General features: G+C 36.3%; 1 protein-coding gene across 2 annotated transcripts in view; it reads right to left on the bottom strand.

Annotated features, from left to right (window-relative positions):
- Positions 1 to 539: 539 nt before the first annotated feature.
- ATAD2 (ATPase family AAA domain containing 2) overlaps positions 540 to 19,359 on the bottom strand; it is a 64,595-nt gene continuing 45,775 nt past the window's right edge. Inside the window, exons 20-28 of one of the 2 annotated variants that reach the window (XM_055545895.1) lie at positions 16,203 to 16,338; positions 10,882 to 11,078; positions 10,199 to 10,358; positions 8,092 to 8,214; positions 7,830 to 7,973; positions 6,142 to 6,519; positions 4,080 to 4,213; positions 3,098 to 3,226; positions 540 to 2,099 (exon numbers count right to left, since the gene is read on the bottom strand). In XM_055545895.1, coding sequence (XP_055401870.1) covers positions 2,055 to 2,099; positions 3,098 to 3,226; positions 4,080 to 4,213; positions 6,142 to 6,519; positions 7,830 to 7,973; positions 8,092 to 8,214; positions 10,199 to 10,358; positions 10,882 to 11,078; positions 16,203 to 16,338 — 1,446 coding nt within the window. In that variant the 3' untranslated portion in view covers positions 540 to 2,054. Of the gene's footprint in view, positions 2,100 to 3,097; positions 3,227 to 4,079; positions 4,214 to 6,141; positions 6,520 to 7,829; positions 7,974 to 8,091; positions 8,215 to 10,198; positions 10,359 to 10,881; positions 11,079 to 16,202; positions 16,339 to 19,359 lie in introns of those variants that run through there. The other variant, XM_055545896.1, reaches the window with a different exon arrangement.

The raw sequence follows: 19,359 nt of genomic DNA, 5'->3' as shown, positions 1-19,359 counted from the left end.
ATAAAATATAAATATATTATAAAATATAATGCATAAATATAAAATTTATACCATAATATAAAATTATAAAATATAATATAGAATAAAATATATAATATAAAATTATGTATATAATTTATATACATTATAAAATAAATATACAAATATAATTTATAATATAAATATATATTATGTATAATATATATAACATACAGATTATATATATAAATATATATAATATATACATAATATATTATATATATATAATAGCCTTATTATACTTTTAAGCAAAAAAAAAAGAGAGAAAGACATTCTAGGTTTGCAATTTCAGCATGGTTTTGAAAGCCTACACAGCAATGTAGATACATTACTCTCCACATGTATACACAGTCATGCAAAGGACAGGAGCAGATTAGTCTTGGTAACTAAAGAATATATACATTCCAGTGTCAATAGCATTTTAAATTATGCACAGTAATAAAACAGATTTTTGCACTTGTTTCACACTGAATTATTTTTAGGACATTATAAAATAATTAAGAAATAGAATTGAGAAGCAATTTTTACCTTTACAATTTATTACAGAAGCTATACATACAAAACAAAATCCTAGTTACAAAAGCATGAATCTAGAATAAGTTACAATAAATTTCACTAAAAATGAAGACGTGTGTATGTGAATCCAGGAATATACATACACTTAAATATTTTCAGTGACTAGCATTCCATTCGGAGAAGGCAATGGCACCCCACTCTAGTACTCTTGCCTGGAAAATCCCATGGGCAGAGGAGCCTGGTAGGCTGCAGTCCATGGGGTCGCTAGGAGTCAGACACGACTGAGCGACTTCACTTTCACTTTTCACTTTCATGCATTGGAGAAGGAAATGGCAACCCACTCCAGTGTTCTTGCCTGGAGAATCCCAGGGACGGCGGAGCCTGCTGGGCTGCCATCTCTGGGGTTGCACAGAGTCGGACACGACTGAAGCGACTTAGCGGTAGCAGTAGCAGCAGCATTCCATTATGCATTACATAAGACAGTATCTACTAATTAAGGTATCTGAATTATTGAGTTTTAGAAGCCTTTAAATAAAATATCCAGATAAAACAACAACAAAATGCAGTTTAACTCAGAAACTGTATTGGAATCCAGAATCTCTCACGAGATCATTATCCCTTATTCCCTTCAAAAGACGTTTTGCAAAGTAATACTAGAATGTCTCAAAGAAAAAGAAATAAAATGGGGGAAGGGGGAAATGCATGGTGGTGAATGCTTTTATTGCTTTAAGAAATGCATTTTTGGCATCATTAATACAAAATTCATAATATTTACATTTATATAATTGTATACAAAAGGTATCTATAGAATACAGCCTAAGAAGGATATAAATAGCTTTCATATATAAAAACTTTGCATTGTTAAAAAGATATTTAACAAAGTAGTCGTTAATACATTTGTTGTATGTATAATCATAAAAGTAAAACAAAAAAATTTAAAATTTTTTATTAATCCAAATTAAATGATAAAAAAATGTTGATCTAAAAAGCATTAATTTTGATATTCAAGTACAGAACTGTGGTTCACCTAGAAGTTGTTCAGGGGACCTTCTGCAAATCATGACTCAAGCACGAGCTTTTAAGTGAATTTGCAGAGAATGCTAAAGGCAGAAACGATGGCAAAGACACAATGGTTAAGTAGTTTCTAGTCTGACACAATAAACTATTTTTAGGAAGGATAAAATTAAAAGTGCTTAAAACAAAAACTATCAGTGTCACTAATTACTCCTAAGTGTAATAAACATTAATTATCAAAATAAACTTTATTAGGAGTTGGCCACACTTTACTGATAACAATAGCAATAGCATTACCACAATGACTTGTTCAATCAAATATTTATCAGTTATCTCTGTAATTTATCTTACACATGTATATAAATACCAGAAAAGTTTAAATATTTTTAATTACTATTTTACTCTTTTCTTTAGAGATTCAGGATTTCATCTTGCATCAGTTATGTCAACATGACAAAGGTGAATTAAATAGGAACTGAATATAAAAAATACTTGGTACCATGACATCATGATCTGGAGCAACTGAAGTTTTCTACTTCTTGTTCCATTTTCTAGATAAAGGATAGGAGGGAAAAACAGTAAGTTTCAATGCAGAAAACACTAAAGAACATTACTCCATTGCTGGTTTTCTTTTGCAGCGAACAACCTTAAGGACATCATTATCCATGTATATAACTGAGAGAGAAACAAATTTTGTTCAGTATTTATGACTATCACATAGACTGTTAACACTGATGGGACTTCATTATTTAAATCCCTTTTGAATTAAAGTCTGAGATGCTTTCATCTTACATTAAATTCATATAGTTATTAACCACGGCACTGGTGTACTTACAGATTTTGAGAGTTTATAGGTTATACAGTTACATATATTTATACTACATAGATACCACAGTATACTTTATTACATATACTAAATACTATATATATATTACATACTAGTAGGTATATAGTAGGTAGCGAGTTATGTGTGTGTGTGTGTGTATACATATATGAAATCCTATAGAGGTATTAGTCAATATCTATTTTTAAACATTAGGACTCGAATATCTACTATAAGGGCTTCCCTGGTAGCTCAGATGGTAAAGAATCCGCCTTGCAATACAGGAGACCTGGGTTCGATCCCTGAGTTGGGAAGATGCCCTGGAGGAGGGCATGGCAACTCACTCCAGTACTCTTGCCTGGAGAATCTCATGGATGAGGAGCCTGGCAGGCTACAGTCCATGGGGTCACCAAGAGTTGGACACAACAGTGACTAAGCACACACATCCACTATAAAGCAGATTAAATAAAGACAAATAGGCCTATCTTAAGTCTGTCTTAAAAATGAGCTATATGCCTTCATTCATACACACACAAAAGATTTTTCATAGTTTATAGATACTTCAATGTTCCACTGCTTATTAAAGAAACACAAGCTAATTTAGGTGCTAGATTTTAAAAAGTACAAAACATGGTTGTACCTAGAAATAGTTCATAATCCCACACATTAAAAAATGGTATTTAGAAATTTTTATAATCAGTTAATTTCTCATATAGATGAGTTTACCTGAATGAGTGCTGTTTTGTCATAGTCCCTGCGATGCTGATAAATACATTGGCTGATTACAGCATATAAATTTTCCAACTGAAAAATATTGTATTCTTGACTTTTTTTAACAACAATCTTCAAAAGATTCTAAAAGAAAACGTAAGTGTTTACATATGTGAGAGAAATTCCCAGAGACATTTTAGTTTTGAAGATTTGGGGACATTTTTAGCATATAAGCCACAGAAAGGGCAGATCAAGTCATCTGATAAGACACTGCAGTCTCTAACAGTGGTTCTGACATTCAACTGCAAGCTACCTTTATCAACATTCTATGACTCTGGCCTCTCATCCTAAAAACTACAGCTGAAGAGGTTGCCAATTTCTATTATAGCCATCAATCTCTTCTTGTCAAGTTAAAAAATAATCTCAAACTAGACTAACAAGAGAAAAGGCATTTTTGTAGAATATTTTATGTCACTATGATTAATATATGCTAGAATTGTTATGTGAAACAAAAAGAGACAGGACATAAATGATCTACTGCACCACTTCAGGGTTCTTTTCTTCAAAAAAGGTTTTTCATCTGATCAGGGTTTTTTCTTATGACTGAAATGGACCTACTGAATTTCTGTGATTCCTCAAGTCTTGTCCTATCATGATATTCCATTGCCTTGTAGTCAACAAAAACATGCAACCATGGTTAAGTAAAAACCAACTAAAATGGTCATAAGTATGGTCATACAAACAATGTATGGGATAAGTGGTATAGACAAGAATTAATATGTCAAAACAGTAATGTTAATACACTAGTCATCTTCAATTACTGCCTTAATGAAAGTTACAGAGTTTCATTGGTAATGTCAAACTATACCAAGTTTATCCTTCTATAAAATATATTTATTGCAAGCCAAATTGCAATAATGTACTATTATAATCCCGCTTTTGGTGAGTTATGTTTCTAATTCATACAATGAAAGCATTGTGATTTTAATTTACATACTTTCAGTCGCTCATGGTCCACAACAAGTGAGGGTGTGGGCTGAGAAAGAATTGCCAAAGCCTTTTCAACACTGATGAGCTGCTGTTGCTCTACTTGGGAACGTCTAGCTCGAGTCATTCGCAGAACACACATTTCTAGAATGAAAAAATAATTATTATTTGTCTGTTTCACAGACATTTTATAATGCCTAAAATAAACATTAGGCTGATTAAGCAGCAGGACATATTTACTTATTTATTTATCTCATTTTACTTATAATTTACTTATTTATCTCATTTATTGACTCTGCTATAAGATTAAGATGCTACCATTTACACACTGAAAAATTAAGGACAGGGAATTGCCTGGCAATCCAGTGGTTAGGTGGAGAAGGAAATTCAACTTATTCCAGTATTCTTGCCTGGAGAATCCTATAGACAGAGGAGCCTGGCAGGCTACAGTCCATAGGGTCACAAAGACTGAGCATGCATATATGCAAGCCAATGCTTAGGACTCTGAGCTTCCCTTGCAGGGGGCACAGGTTCAATCCCTGGTCATTGGGATTGAACTAAGATTCCTGCATGCTGTGTAGCACGTAAAAAAAAAATTAATGATATTTAAGAGCTGGAAGGAACTTCAGTACAGACTACTACACATAAGCTAAATCTGGTCTACTGCCATAATTCAAGTTTTATTAGAACACAACCACACCCACTTTACATTAAGGGTGTCAATATGGCTTTTCCAGCAGGATTGAATAGTTGTGACTATCTGGCCCTTCAGATAAAGTTTGCCTATCCCTGATTTATAGCAATCTACTTAACTAAGAGGCGAAAAAACAAGGCCAAAGAAAAGTGAAGAGGTTTTTCTAAGGTCAATATACCTAACCACTCTAAGGGCCAGGACAAGAACCCAAATCTCCTGACCAGTGTAAATAGGTGCCTGGTCTCACTAGTGTTCTTTTAGAAAATATAATGATAAAACGAAAATAAATGCTGAACTTAAATTGAACATACAAAATTTTACAGTCAGAGGATTAACATTTTAAATATCCACATTCAAAAGGATATATCCTAAACCATTCTAAGATTACTCAAACACACTAGAACTCATTTCTAGTCCTCGAAAAAGATTAACCATATAGGCCACTGAAGGAAACCAGTCTCATTAACCAGTCTCATTAACTTAGCCAATACTTGTTTTTGACCAAAACAAATTTTTGACTTTGTTACCCTTCTTTTTGCTTTGTAAGACTAAATGTTTGGCTTTTCCAAAAACCAAACAAATCTAATGCCAAAGGTTCAAGAAGATGCAGACAGAAGACAATTCTAAATGAAAATCTTTGGGAGCAGGACCGTCAGAATAAATACAGTATAAATGATCTGGGACCTACAATAGGGATAGAGGAATGATGGGGGTGAGTAACAGTTGTTTCACATCACTCAGCAAGAAATCACAGGAAACTGCTTATCCTGCTTAAAAATGAGAGGGTATCCTGCCAGGTTTTAAAAATTGTATAGCCAAGCACTTTGCCACATGCTTTAGCTGGATTACTTTATTCAATCCTCAGAATATCTTATTACCCAGCACTATCTACCCCCAGTCTTGCAAATGAGAAAGCTGAGGCTGATGGGGCAAGAATCTTAACCAAGGTCACAAGCTACTAAGCAGTGGGCTCGAGGCTCAAATCCAGGTCTGTCTGATGCTATACTGTGCTTTTTAAAAAGGGTTTACTTATTTGGCTGCGCCAGGTCTTAGTTGTGGCATGTGGGATCAGTTCCTGTCCTGAGATCAAACCGGGGTTGCCAGCACTGGGAACACAGTTTCAGCCACTGGACCACCAGGAAGTCCCAATGTAGTGTGCTTTTAACCACAGTCATTTATTGTTATTTAATAAAATAATGATATCTTATTACTATTTAATACTAATAATTTAATCTTATTAAATAAAATGCCATCTTCCTTAATTAACTCTTGTACTCTGAAAAACATGGAAAAAGAGTAAACTGAGATGCAATTAACTGTTAAAGAACCCTGAATGAAACATCTTTTAAAATTAGTAAGTTGCTTCACTGAGACTTACCTTTTGCTTCATTTTCATCAAAAATGTCTATTATTCGAGAGCTAGAAGCATCTCCATTACAAGCAATCTTATCTTTCCTCAATTCTGTACATGCTGTAGTCTTTCCAGATTCTTCAGGTTCATTCTCAATGCAAGGACTTGAATTGTTATTTTCTAATTCTATTTTGCTTTCAGAGGCATTTTCTTCCATTGAAGACTCCCCTGTGTTTCCGGTCTCATTGTGGTCTACACTTGTATCTTGATTTTCCTCTGTATCACTCTCAATTTTGTCACCTGTGACATTTTGGCTGTCATCTTTTGCCTGTGAGATCTTCCTTCGTTTTGTTATGGTGCCCAAGTACCACTTTGATTTTTTGCGGACTTTTCTCTTCAACTGAGCTTCAAAGAATTTAAGAAAAAGAATAAGAGAACATTCAACAACTTTTTAAAGTCTAAGTTAAATGGAGGAAAAAATACCTCCTGAGATATTAAGAGGAAAATCTGAGATATCACCACAGTATGGTATGGCTGGAATAGATGAACAAAAGTAGTACTGTGAGAAGGCAGAAAGCGGGCAATGACCTGTTATTCTAAGGAATTTGGATTTCATCCTGAATAATTTTTTAAGAAGTTCAATAATTTTAAGGAGGGGAAAGACATGAATTTTTTTGTTTAATTAATTTATTTTTTAATTGAAGGATAATTGCTTTACAGACTTTTGTTGTTTTCTGTCAAACATGAAATCAGCTATAGGTATACATATATCCCCACCCTCTTGAACCTCCCTTCCATTTCAGGAAACTCCAACAATGGTATGAATTTTTTAATGCACATATTGCAAAGCCAATTTTGGCAGTAGTATGAGGAATGAACTGAAGAAAGGGCAAGACTAAAAACAGCCTACACTTATCGAGTGCTTACCATGAAGCAGGAACTCTTCTAAGGCCTTCACATGTGCTGACTCACTGAAATTCCACTTTAACCCGATCAGGTGTGCTACCACTCCTCAACATCATTTTACAGATGAAACCATGGTACACAGAGATGAAAAGTTCTGCCTAGACACAGTATAACCACTCTGCAATCTCATATTTGGGAAAGTCATCCATAGTGTTGTATTTACGTGAAGTTTAATAATTCTCACTTCTGTATAATAATCCATATTTTTCCATTCTACTGTTGATCAGCATTAGTTGGGCTAGTATGAATAGTTTTTATGAACATTCCGTTTAAAAGCACTGAGGAATTATGGCACCCAAATCTTGGAAAACAGATGAATAGCTGAGAGGCTAAGAAGCTGAGGACAGTCTGATATTCACAGAACTTTAAAAGCAAAAACTGGAATTAGGAGCCTGCCAAGGAAGAGGCCTTGGAAAACCCACAGAATTTGGGTGGGTACTCTGTGGAGTTATACCCTAAGAATAAAGAGGGAACAGGAAATAGATTAGGATTATAGGAAGCAAAAATCAGTTTCAAATCAAGTCAACCCACAATTAGACTGTAAACTGAAAGGTGAATTGGGATTGCAAATGGTACCTCACGGTAAGCATGGATTTATTTAAAGAATGCAAAGTTGCCTTAATAGAAATGAAACCAATGTAACGAGTGGCATCAATATAGACAAAGGAAACTGAGGGAGAAAAGTAAACAGCATCAGAAGAGAGTAAAGGCTAGAGTTTCCTAAGTAAAAATCACCCAAATGCACTTACCAGGAGTGCTGCAAGCCATAGGAGTACTGGGCCTGTTTGGCTTTTCACTTTGCTCTGGATCTGATTTTTTATCACCAGCAGGAGTGGAATTTTGCTTTGGCATTACATGGTAGTAAGATGGGGCATATTTGGAAGAGCTACAACCTTATAAATAGACATGCGGAATATCAAGTAAAATTTTCAGATATAAAAATTACATGGAGAATTATGAGTACTCAATACATTTAAAGCATCTCTTTCTGATGTCAAATCATTTTCCTACCTCTCTTCTTTCTAGATTCCTGAATTTCTTCACAAAGCTGCTCAAAGTCTTCATCAAGTTCTTCTTTAATTATTGCATAGGCAGTATCTCTTAAAGCACAGGCTCTATGCCTAATAAGACGATCTATGGAATAAAGAAAGAATTTTAAAACGGTTTCCTTCTAATAATTCAACAAAAATTAATTTTACATGTTGGGCTAAGATTATAGCTGTTACAATTTGTTTTTTACTTCCACCATGAATAGTAAGTTACTGGAACTGTGTTATTTCTGGTTTTGATGCTCATCTAATGTTCTGGACATTTGATTCTTAGCTAAATCCCTTTGAAACACCAAGGAAAATTTAAGAATCAGTTAACAGCAAAACTAAACAACAATACAATGACACAAAAACAGCAAGGAAGGCTATCAGGTTCATGAGTGAACCGGGGATGTAAAACAATTTTGGAAGAGATATAGAGGATGTTACGACACTGACTGAGGAACTAAACAAAGACAATGAAACAGCAACACTACCTAGGAAGCACTGGAAAAAAATCCTAAACTGAGTCTAAGTGCCATGAACTGGAATATGTCTCAAGGTAAAGAAAGGCAGATCATAAGTGAATGTAAATTTGCTTGAACAGCTGGATCAGTCCCCCTCGCAGGGCAGGAGGATGCTGCAGCTTTCACACAACATTCAGTTTACAGTAGACAGGAAGGGCTGTTACAGCCGAAGGGATGCTGCTAGGGGCTTCTAACATGACCTGAAGAAAGCTGGGGCCAAGTTCATTAAGTGCAGTAGCCTTGGCACCATGTGGGAATTTGTCAGGATGCACATTCTCCAGTCCTGAATCTAAAGAATCAAAACCTGCGGAGGTGGGGCCCAGCCAGCTGCACCTTAGCATGTCCTGAAGGAGATGTTGGTGCTATCTCAAGTGTGAACACCACTGCCCTGAAGTAATTTTACATTTGTCAGAATGGTCAGAACAGGAAGCAGCAGCAGCATGACTGCAAGGAAACAGAAGAAGCCTACTTCCTCCAGGAGAAACTTCCTTCTTTCTACAATTAAGGGGTTTTCCCAACTTGGCAGCCTGTTGCCCACTGCTACCTCCAGAACTCTGACCTGTGGGACAGAGCCTAGGGAAGGTGGGGTACAAGACTGGTGAGGGAAGAATAGTGGGCTTTTACATCGTTGGGTAAAGTCTCAGTGGTGGAAATCAATCTAATTTTTAAGCACGACAAATTTAAAAACAGAATACCAATGTAAGAGACTCAACACAGGAAATAGAACTATTAAAAAAAATTATCCAGCAACACAGTTAAGGATAGGGCATTCACAAAGCAAGAAGCTAAGAAAAAGAACCTGAAAGAGTATTTTTTTGGAAATCAGTAAGTTTATATAGATATTTGAATATATCATTATACATATAAACAAATCACCTAAAAATCTCTTACTTTATACATTTTATTTAATAGCCTGTGTAGGTGCGGTAGATTGTGGATACATTCTATGCACAGAAAAGGTCTGGAAAGATAGCCCTAAACTTAACAGCATCCACTTTTGGAGATGGGGCTTTCCTTGTAGCTCAGTTGGTAAAGAATCTGCCTGCAGTGCAGGAGACCCGGGTTCGATCCCTGGGTCGGGAAGATCTCCTGGAGAAGAAAATGGCAACCCACTCCAGTACCATTGCCTGGAACATCTCATAGACACAGGAGCCTAGTGGGCTGCAGTCCATGGGGTGGCAAAGAGTTGGGCATGACTGAGCAACCAACACTTACTTACACTTACCTTTGGAGAAAGGAAATGGGGGACTTAGTCTGTTACCGAGTATTATATTAATTTGTTGTAATAAAAATTGTAATGGTCTTAATTAAAAAAATCCTTTCAAACTTATTACAGACTTTTTATTTTCCTACTTTGAGAAAGAACATTGACAAACAAGAACAAGCTAAACTGTTATGCAATTTTGTGTTTCATTAGGACTGAATGGCACTGTGAGTGTAAAATGCTTCTAATATAGCACCAAGTATAAAATCACCCTTCACTAAGTGTTAGCAGCCCTTGTTCTACTCCTTGAGGTTAAAAAAAAACAAAACAAAATAAAACAAAACCCACTAAATGCTCACCTCCAGGATCTCTATCTGGATTGTATTCTAAAGCATTACTACAGATCAGATCAATATCATTCAAATAGTCTTTCACAGTTTGATACTTGTGAAGATCAATTTTACTGATTACAGATGAAAGGTCCATTGGTTGCTTTATTACAGTGACATAATCAGGAACCTAAAATTCAAACAAACGACCAAATCACAAACTCTGAACACTGAAAAATTTGAGTCAAGTTTTTCTGCCAGGCAAAACAGGAGAGAATACATACGTAAGAGATAATGAAAATATATTAATGTGAAACTCTGTATTTAAGGTGGCTTTTGTTTTGTATTCATTCTCATTCTTGGGCACCTGTATCTCCAGTAACACCTTAAGCCTCTTTGCTCATCCAAATGCCACCCACCCTTCAATGCCAACTTAGGACCGCATTCTTTACTGTGAAGGTCACAGGAATGTCATGTAGCATTGAGACATTCTCAAGTTACTTATAGAACATTTGAGTTGGGCAAAGTTAATTGTCTATGCTCTGCAGGAAAGGAAAACGCCTTACATAACTCCTGAAGCCTCTATGTGCTGAGAACACTACTTGATGCTTACAAATAAAAAAGCAAGTTCAGAGTGTACAGAGGGACACATATAAAACTGTTCAAATATTCTCAAAGTCTGAAGCATTCTGATCCAAAGACTAAATTAATACCTCATCAGGGTCAACAGGTTTAGTAAATATTCTGAATCGCTTGTCAATAGCAAGCCTATGTGTAACATTTCTTAAAAATATCCTCAGTTCTCTAAATGTATCTTCCTCTTGTTCTTCTAGTCGTTTCAGTTCTTCTGCTGTCAGTGGTCTTGGCTCAGGTGGTGGTGCCACAGGGAGTACCTCCAGGGCCTGCAAAACTTTACGTGAATGGAAGTTAGTTACTGCTCTCCCACCAGATCAAGGGTGACAAAATTCAGTATACCAAGCAGACAAGCTTTCAGGAATTATCCTCCTTCTATTTGTCAGGAACCAGGGGATTTGGAATACTAAAGTGCTACCATAATCTCAACCTCTACATCTCTTCCAGCAGTAATTGGCAGTTTGTAACTGGGAATGTGAATTGCTGAGTCATTATCATTTAAAAATCATTTAAGAGGCTATTAAAATCTTGAAAATGCCTATTTTCAGGACAAGAATATCCTAATTACGAAAAATGTCATCCTCAAGAAGGCGGCGTAGAAGGACGTACACTCATCTCCTCCTGCAAGAGCACCAAAGTCACAACTAGCTGTTGAACAACCACTGACAGGAGAACGCTGGAACCACCAAAAAAAGATACCACACGTCCAAACACAAATAAGCTGAAACAAGATGGTAAGAGGGGGCACAAACACGATAAAATCAAAGCCCGTACCTTCCAGGTGGGCAACCCACAATCTGAAGAACAAAATAAATACCAAAGAAGTTCTCCTACTGTTGTGAAGGTTCTAAGCCTCATGTCAGGCCTTCCAACCTGAGGATCCAGCAAAAGGATGGGGGATCCCAAGGGAATCTGACTTTGAAGGCCAGGGGGATTTCCCCACAGGACTGGGGAAAACAGACTCCACTCTTGGAGGGCACGAATAAAATCTTGTGCACGCCACGATCCAGGGGAAAGGAGCAGTAACGCCACAGGAGATTGAACCAGACCTACCTGCTAGTGTTAAGTGTCTCCTGTGGAGGTATGGTGGGCCATGGCTTGGGGTCCCTGGCAGTAGCAGTCCTGGAAGGGGCCCCTTGGCCTAAGTCCTACTGGAGGTCACCATTAACCCTACCAGAGAGCCCACAGACCCCAGGGCTAGGTCACCTCAGGTCAAACAACTAACAAGGAGGGAGCACAACCCCACTCATCAGTGGATAACTGGATTAGTTTTACTGAGCACGGCCCTGCCCACCAGAGCAAGACTCAGTTTTCCCTACCACCACTCCCTCCCATCAGGAATCTTATACAAGCCTCTTAGTCTCCTCTGCCAGAGGGCAGACAGAAGAAGCAATAAGAACCACAATCGCACAGTGGCTGGAACCAAAACCACACTACAGAAAGTTAACCAGGATGAAAAAGCAGAGTTTTGTCCCAGATGAAGGGACAAGATAAGACCTCAGAAAAACATCCAAATAAAGTGGAGATTGGCAACCTTCCAGAAAAAGAATTCAAAATAAATATAGTGATGATGATCCAGGATCTCGGAAAAAGAATGGAGGCAAAGTTTGAGAAGATGCAACAAAGACCTAGAAGAACTAAAGAACAGAAGAACAATTCCTACTGCTACAGAAGGAATCAACAGCAGAATAACTGAGGCAAAAGAATGGCTAAGACCTGGAGGACAGATGATGGAAATCACTGCCACAGAACAGAATAGAAAAAAGAATGAAAAGAAATGAAGGCAGCCTTAGAGACCTCTGGGACAGCATTAAACACACCAACAGGTCCTAGGAGACCTGGTCCTAGGAGAAGAGAGAGAGAGAAAGGACCCAAGAAAATATCTGAAGAAATAACAGCTGAAAAATTCTCTAACATGGGAAAGGAAATAGTCAACTAAGTCCAGGAAGCACAGAGAGTCCCAGGATAAACCCAAGGAGGAACACATCAAGACACATAGTAAACAAAATGATGAAAATTAAAGATAAAGATAAAATATTAAAAGCAACAAGGGAAAAATGACAAACAACATACAAGGGAACTCCTATAGGTTATCAGCTGATTTCTCAACAGAAATTCTATGAGCCAGAAGGGAATGGCACGATATATTTAAACTGATGAGAGGGAAGAACCTACAACCAAGGATACTCTACACAGCAAGACTCTCATTCAGATTTGATGGAGAAATCAAATGCTTTCCAGACATGCAAAAGTTAAGAGAACTGAGCACCACCAAACCAGCTTTACAACAAATACTAAAGGAACTTTTCTAGGCAGGAAACACAAGAGAAGGAAAAGACCTACACAAAATAAACCCCAAACAATTAAGAAAATGGTAATAGGATCACACATATTGATAATTATCTTAACTGCAAATGGATTAAATGCACCAACCAAAAGACACAGACTGGCTGGGCAGATCAGAATCTGTGCATATATGCACTTCCACTTACCACATCACTCTCTTAATCCCTAAATTGTATGCAATTATTTTAAAGTGTTAGGTTAATCATGTTTCCTTTATGGCTTGCAACTGCAATTATCTTTTATTTTTTGTCTGGCTCTTGACTGTGAAAACTGATAAACATCTTTTACTATTATGGTTATGTTCTATTATTTCCTTAATACTATTGTATCATGATTGGTCAACAGAAAATAATAGAATTCTGTATCTCTAAAAGGACTATTTTAATAGAAAAACTTGTAACTACTTTTTAAAATTCAGATACATAACACAATTATCTTAGAATTTTTTAAAAATACAAATGCCCAGTTATTGCTATTCTTCTCTGAAGCTCTAGATGTGTTTCTAATGAGCAGCCACGTTTAAAAACAACTGGACTATAGGATGATGTTTTATTTTTATCTAGTTTCACTTCTTCTATTTCATATTCAGTGTTCCCATTTCATTTAGTTATGTTCTCCAATTTCTCCATCTCTTTGTTGCTGTTATTCTTTCTTAAGCCTTTATCAAATGTAGTAGAAAAGCTTCTGTATACATATATATAGTATATATTTTAGAGAATTTATGAATTTTTGCCTAGATAAAAAAGTTTATGACATTTTGATTCCACTTGTTTGACTTAGTATGAACAGAATGCCAGATTTCTAATTTATATTCACTCAAAACTTTGATACAGTTCCATGCAGTTTAGTACCTAGTATTACTGCTAAAGAAAATTCATTATCTTAGTGATTTAAAAAGAAGAAGAAGAAGAAGGCAATGGTGGAGGAGGCAATGGCACCCCACTCCAGTACTCTTGCCTAGAAAATCCCATGGACGGAGGAGCCTGGTAGGCTGCAGTCCATGGGATCGCTAGAGTCGGACACGACTGAGCGACTTCACTTTCACTTTTCACTTTCATGCATTGGAGAAGGAAATGGCAACCCACTCAAGTATTCTTGCCTGGAGAATCCCAGGGACGGGGAAGCCTGGTGGGCTGCCGTCTATGGGGTTGCACAGAGTCGGACACAACTGAAGCGACTTAGCAGCAGTGATTAAAAAAAAAAAAATTGAATGAGGCTTGAAACTTCTAATCCAATTCTGAGAATATAAAGAAATAATATGTTGTAAAAAAAAAAACAGGAAATTAACACATGATACAGTATTCCTAACAAAAGTACAGATTTTGTTCAAATTTCACAAGATTTCATGCTAGTGTCCATTACTTGTTTTCATATCTTATTTTAAGACTCCACATTGTATTTACCTGCATTGAGCAGCTTCAGCTGCATGCAACAAATTCTGCTAATTTTTGTCTTTATTCTATTACAAATATTTTGTAATTTTCCTTGTTATGGCTTCTTAGATACACCCATCATTTAAAAGTAGACATTTAATTTCAAAATACAAGTGATTTTGTTTAAAGTATCTTTAATACTAATTTCTCATTTAAATGCTTTCTTCTCCGCAATCATCCTCTGTGTTTTTTTCAGCCTAACTTTATTCAGGCTTTTGATGGCTAAGTTGAAGATCTCTCTTGGTACATGTCATATCACACTTAAAAGTCTTTTCCAGTATCTTTTGATACAGATCTCTAACATAATTCCACCGTGATAAGAAAACAGGCTCTGTATGATTTCAGTACCTTTAGACCATGAAATTTTTGCACTTTGTTTTATGTCCCTGCACATGTTCCAATGTCTCATAGTTTACAGTCTATGGGAACCTGAACAGAATTTGTATCTTATCATTGTGTGAAAACTGTATAAATCTTCATTATGCTGACAGTGCTTTTCAGGTCTACTATATCCTTCTACATCTCTGTATATGAGAGTTTGATATTGAAATTCCAATTAAAAATCTTAATTTACCTACTCAAAAAAAAAAAAATTGTATATATAGTGGAACTCTATGTAACTATACATAACCTTGTTCTATATTTTCCAAGTTTCCTATAAATGTGTTATCATACTTCCAAAACTTAAAAAAATTAAAATAAAAAAAATTTGAATTTCCCTGTGTGCGTGGGAGGAAGTCATCTCGACTAGTTAATTTTTCAGCTAATGAAAAATTGTGGTATGTTTTAAATATGACAATAGTTTGAGTTGGTTTAAACAGAATGGACTAATAATTACTCAGGATAAAAAAGGGAATATGAGAGTGCTGCCCCCGTAAGTTGGCAATTTATTAAGGTAGTAAGAGATAATTATAACATCACCACAATGTCATATTAGTAATATGAAAAAAGTACAGCATATCATAAAGGTAGTCAATTAATTCTGTCTAGATGTTAAGGAAGGAAAACACGAATTATACTAGCAGGAAAAGTAGTTCCATAGGCAGAGACAAGGTTGAGGACAGATGCATTACTGACAGAGAACAAGCATGAATGAAATTGTCAAAAGACACAAATATGCTGTGTATGGTTTAAAGATAGAGTGCTTTGTAAGGAAAAGGATGGAAGAGAGTAAAGTATCAAAGATGGGCTTGGAAAGACAGATTGGGGCTATACTCTGAATTCCAGCCCAAATTCCACAATGATTAGGGCTCTACTATGAAAGGCCTTGTATGCTTTAAGAACTTTAGTATATTTTAATGGGAAATACAAAGAATACAGGTAAGAGGTATCAACCTTAGAAGCTTTTCGGTGGCTCAGGTGGTAAAAAATCTTCCTGCAAAGCAGAAGACCCGGGTTTGATTCCTGAGTCAGAAAGATCCCCTGTAGAAGGGAATGTCTACCCACTCCAGAATTCTTGTCTAGAGAATTCCATGGACAAAGGAGCCTAGCAGGCTACAGTTCATGGGGTCACAGAGTCAGACACAACTGAGTGACTATTAGAAGATGGCAATGCCATTAACTGATGTTTTATTTCCACTTTCTCAAAATTATTATATACTAACTTTGATACAGAAACTAACCTGCTTTCTTTTTGGATATAGGAGGCTTAGCAGCTTGCTTCAGAATTAAATCTTCAAAAAACTGTGTCCGTTCTTCTTTACTAGGTAACTGGACATTAAAAATTTCTCCATAGTCATGGATAAATAATTCTTGTACCTTAAAAAAGAAAACAGATGCATTATATATATGTGTGTGTATATATGTATGTTGTATACACATACATACTATGTATCAATCATTCAATGAAACAGTAGATTACTGTAATAACAATCTAAGTTGTGTAATGAGTAATTTCTTAAATCTTGTACTTATACTGAACTTATGTATACATCACATATGCAGTGGATAAGGAACTAAAACCATGGGGTCTTCTTTAGAACTCAAGACTCCAAACTATAATTCATACAATAACTGATATGGTGATATTTTACTTAAAGGGTTTTGTAGTCATGTATGGGTGGGACAGTTGGACTATAAAGAAAGCTGAGCGCTGAAGAATTGATGCTTTTGAACTGTGGTGTTGGAGAAGACTCTAGAGAGTCCCTTGGACTGCAAGGAGATCCAACCAGTCCATCCTAAAGGAAATCAGTCCTGAATATTCATTGGAAGGACTGATGCTGAAGCTGAAACTCCAATACTTTGGCCAGCTGGTGTGAAGAACTGACATGGAAAAGACCCTGAAGCTGGGAAAGGTTGAACGTGGAAGGAGAAGGAGACGACAGAGGATGAGATGGCAGGCTGGCATCACCGACCCAATGGACATGAGTTTGAGTAAGCTCCAGGAGTTGGTGATGGACAGGGAGGCCTGGAGTGCTGCAGTCCATGGTGTTGCAAAGAGTTGGACACAACTTAGTGACTGAACTGAACTGAGATCAATTAATTCACTTTTACAACCCAAAGTGAGATATGAGAATAAGTGGTTGTTCAGTAAGAATAAAGGCTGGAAAATAGTAAGAACGGGTAAAAACAGGGAGAAATTAGATCTCCTGAGCCAGTAGGAATTAAAAGGGTGCAGCCACTGTGGAAAACAGTATGCTGATTCCTCAAAAAAGTTAAAGAATTACCATGTAACCCAGTATACATATCCAAAAAAACTGGAAGAAAAAAAAATAAACTTGCACAGCAATAACCATAGCAGGATTATTCAGGAGTTAGGCACGAGGTAAAGACAACTCAAATGCTCATCATCAGATGAGCAGATAAACAAAATGTGGTACAGACATACAACAGAATATTATTCAGCCTAAAAAGGAATGAAATTTGAACACAGGCTACAACACAGATGAACACTGAAAACAGTTGCTAAGGGAAACAAGCCAGTCACAAAAGGACAGATATTTTATGTATTATTTCTATGCTGTATTTCTATTCTTTCACTGTTACAAGTTTTAACAGATATATCCTTAAGCTTCTTTTTCTATCAAACTGTAAAGTTAATCAACATCTTCATATCAGATACAAATCTGAAGGTGCTTTTACTTCCTGTTTCTCCTTCACAATGTCCTTCCTGCCTGCCATTCTGAGTTCAGAACCAAGGTCAACATAGTTTCACATAACTTTAAAAAATGTTACTTGTTGGCAACTTCCTTCTTTGGATATCTGAGTGACCCAAGATCTTAAAGGTAACTTAAATGTGTTTTTGTGTATTTAGTGTCTATCACATTGATTGCATCAGGCTTAAAGAGTATTCTGTTCGAAGAACCTGAGGCAATATTTTCCCTCTTCCTCAAAAAAAAAGTTAACAAGCACAATTTTGTGACAAGTTTTACTGTTTTCTTCCTGCACTGCTTCTTATATGCCACTTCTGCCAAAAAAAAAAGAAAAAACCAAGAGGAGAAATTGTCTTTTAATATTTCAGTCAGAGGTTTGCGGGTAATAGTTTCTTAGGCACTGTATGGTCAAAAACATATTTTGTTCTTTCACTCAAATGTTAATTTGTTGGGAAGAAAATTACAGATTCAAAATTATTTTCCTTCTAACTGAAAATATTGCTCAGTTGCCTCCGTAGTAGCTGGTGTTACCAATGAAAATGTAGAAGCAATTTGTTTTCAGTCCTTTCTAGTCATGTTTTATTCTCTGGGAAGATGCTTAGATTTTTCTCTGTACTTTTGATGTTCTAAAATTTTATCTAGATATCAGTCTTTCTATATCCATCAGTTAGAACAGGGGCCCTTTTAAATCTGAAGATTATGGTATTCTTTAATTCTATGAAATGTTGTATTATTTGACTGTTTTTTTCTTCTACATTTCTTTTCTCTGCTCTTAAATCCCATTAAATAGATGCTAGACTTGAATCTATCTCCTCTATTTCCTTTAATTTTCCCCTCACTTTTCAGATCTCTGTCCTATTGTATTATATAAGAATTCCTGATCTCATGATCCCTCATCTTGCTAATTCACTCTTCATCTGTGTCTTTTTAGCCCTAGAGGGTTTTGTATTTGGGAGGAGCTACTTCATTAGTAATGTCTTCAAATGGTTCTTTTCCATAACAATCTGCTGCTGATGCACGGATATAATTTTCTATGGCACTGTCCTTCCTCAAATGCTTATTTATAAATTTATCTTTGCCTTTCAAATATGACTGTTCATAGATGCTTTTTCTGTTTATTCTAGTTTCTTTTTCAGTGATTATGAAAGAAGGTAGACTATATTAGAAACAGAATATGCCTGTAATTTGTTTCCTGGGCACAGGGTCTTCCCACTCCTCCCATTCAGTACCTAACGGTTAAGTTACTGCCCTGCCACACTAGTCCTTGGTCCACCTTCACTGATCTAGCTGATGACAAACTCCGCCAACTACTGTCTGGCATGGCCAGAAGTGAAGAAAGCCAAAAAACACAAAGTTGTTCAAGGACTCTCTTAATTTCCTCCTAGCACTGATCTAGAGCTAGAAATCACTGCCATTTTTCAAAGCAGCCCTTTGACGCACATACTCTGAAATCTAATCCTCACTGCTTGTGTTTCACAATTCACCCAAGTTTCTATTACTGACATTCTTTCTCATTTTTTCATGAGTTGTTAGGGTCTACTAGTGCTCATGCATACAGGTACTGTGACTGCAGTTTTGAGATGGACAAATTGTAATGTAATACATAGTACTTCTCATATATATTACGGTCCAATGCTACAGACACAGTATCACTAGCTCACCAAGGACAATAGAGACTACATAAGGC

This window comes from Bubalus kerabau, chromosome 14 (genome assembly GCF_029407905.1).
Source record: "Bubalus kerabau isolate K-KA32 ecotype Philippines breed swamp buffalo chromosome 14, PCC_UOA_SB_1v2, whole genome shotgun sequence".
NCBI lineage: Eukaryota > Metazoa > Chordata > Mammalia > Artiodactyla > Bovidae > Bubalus > Bubalus kerabau.
Note: the sequence above shows the minus strand (reverse complement) of the source record. Positions and strands in the feature narration are given on the sequence as shown.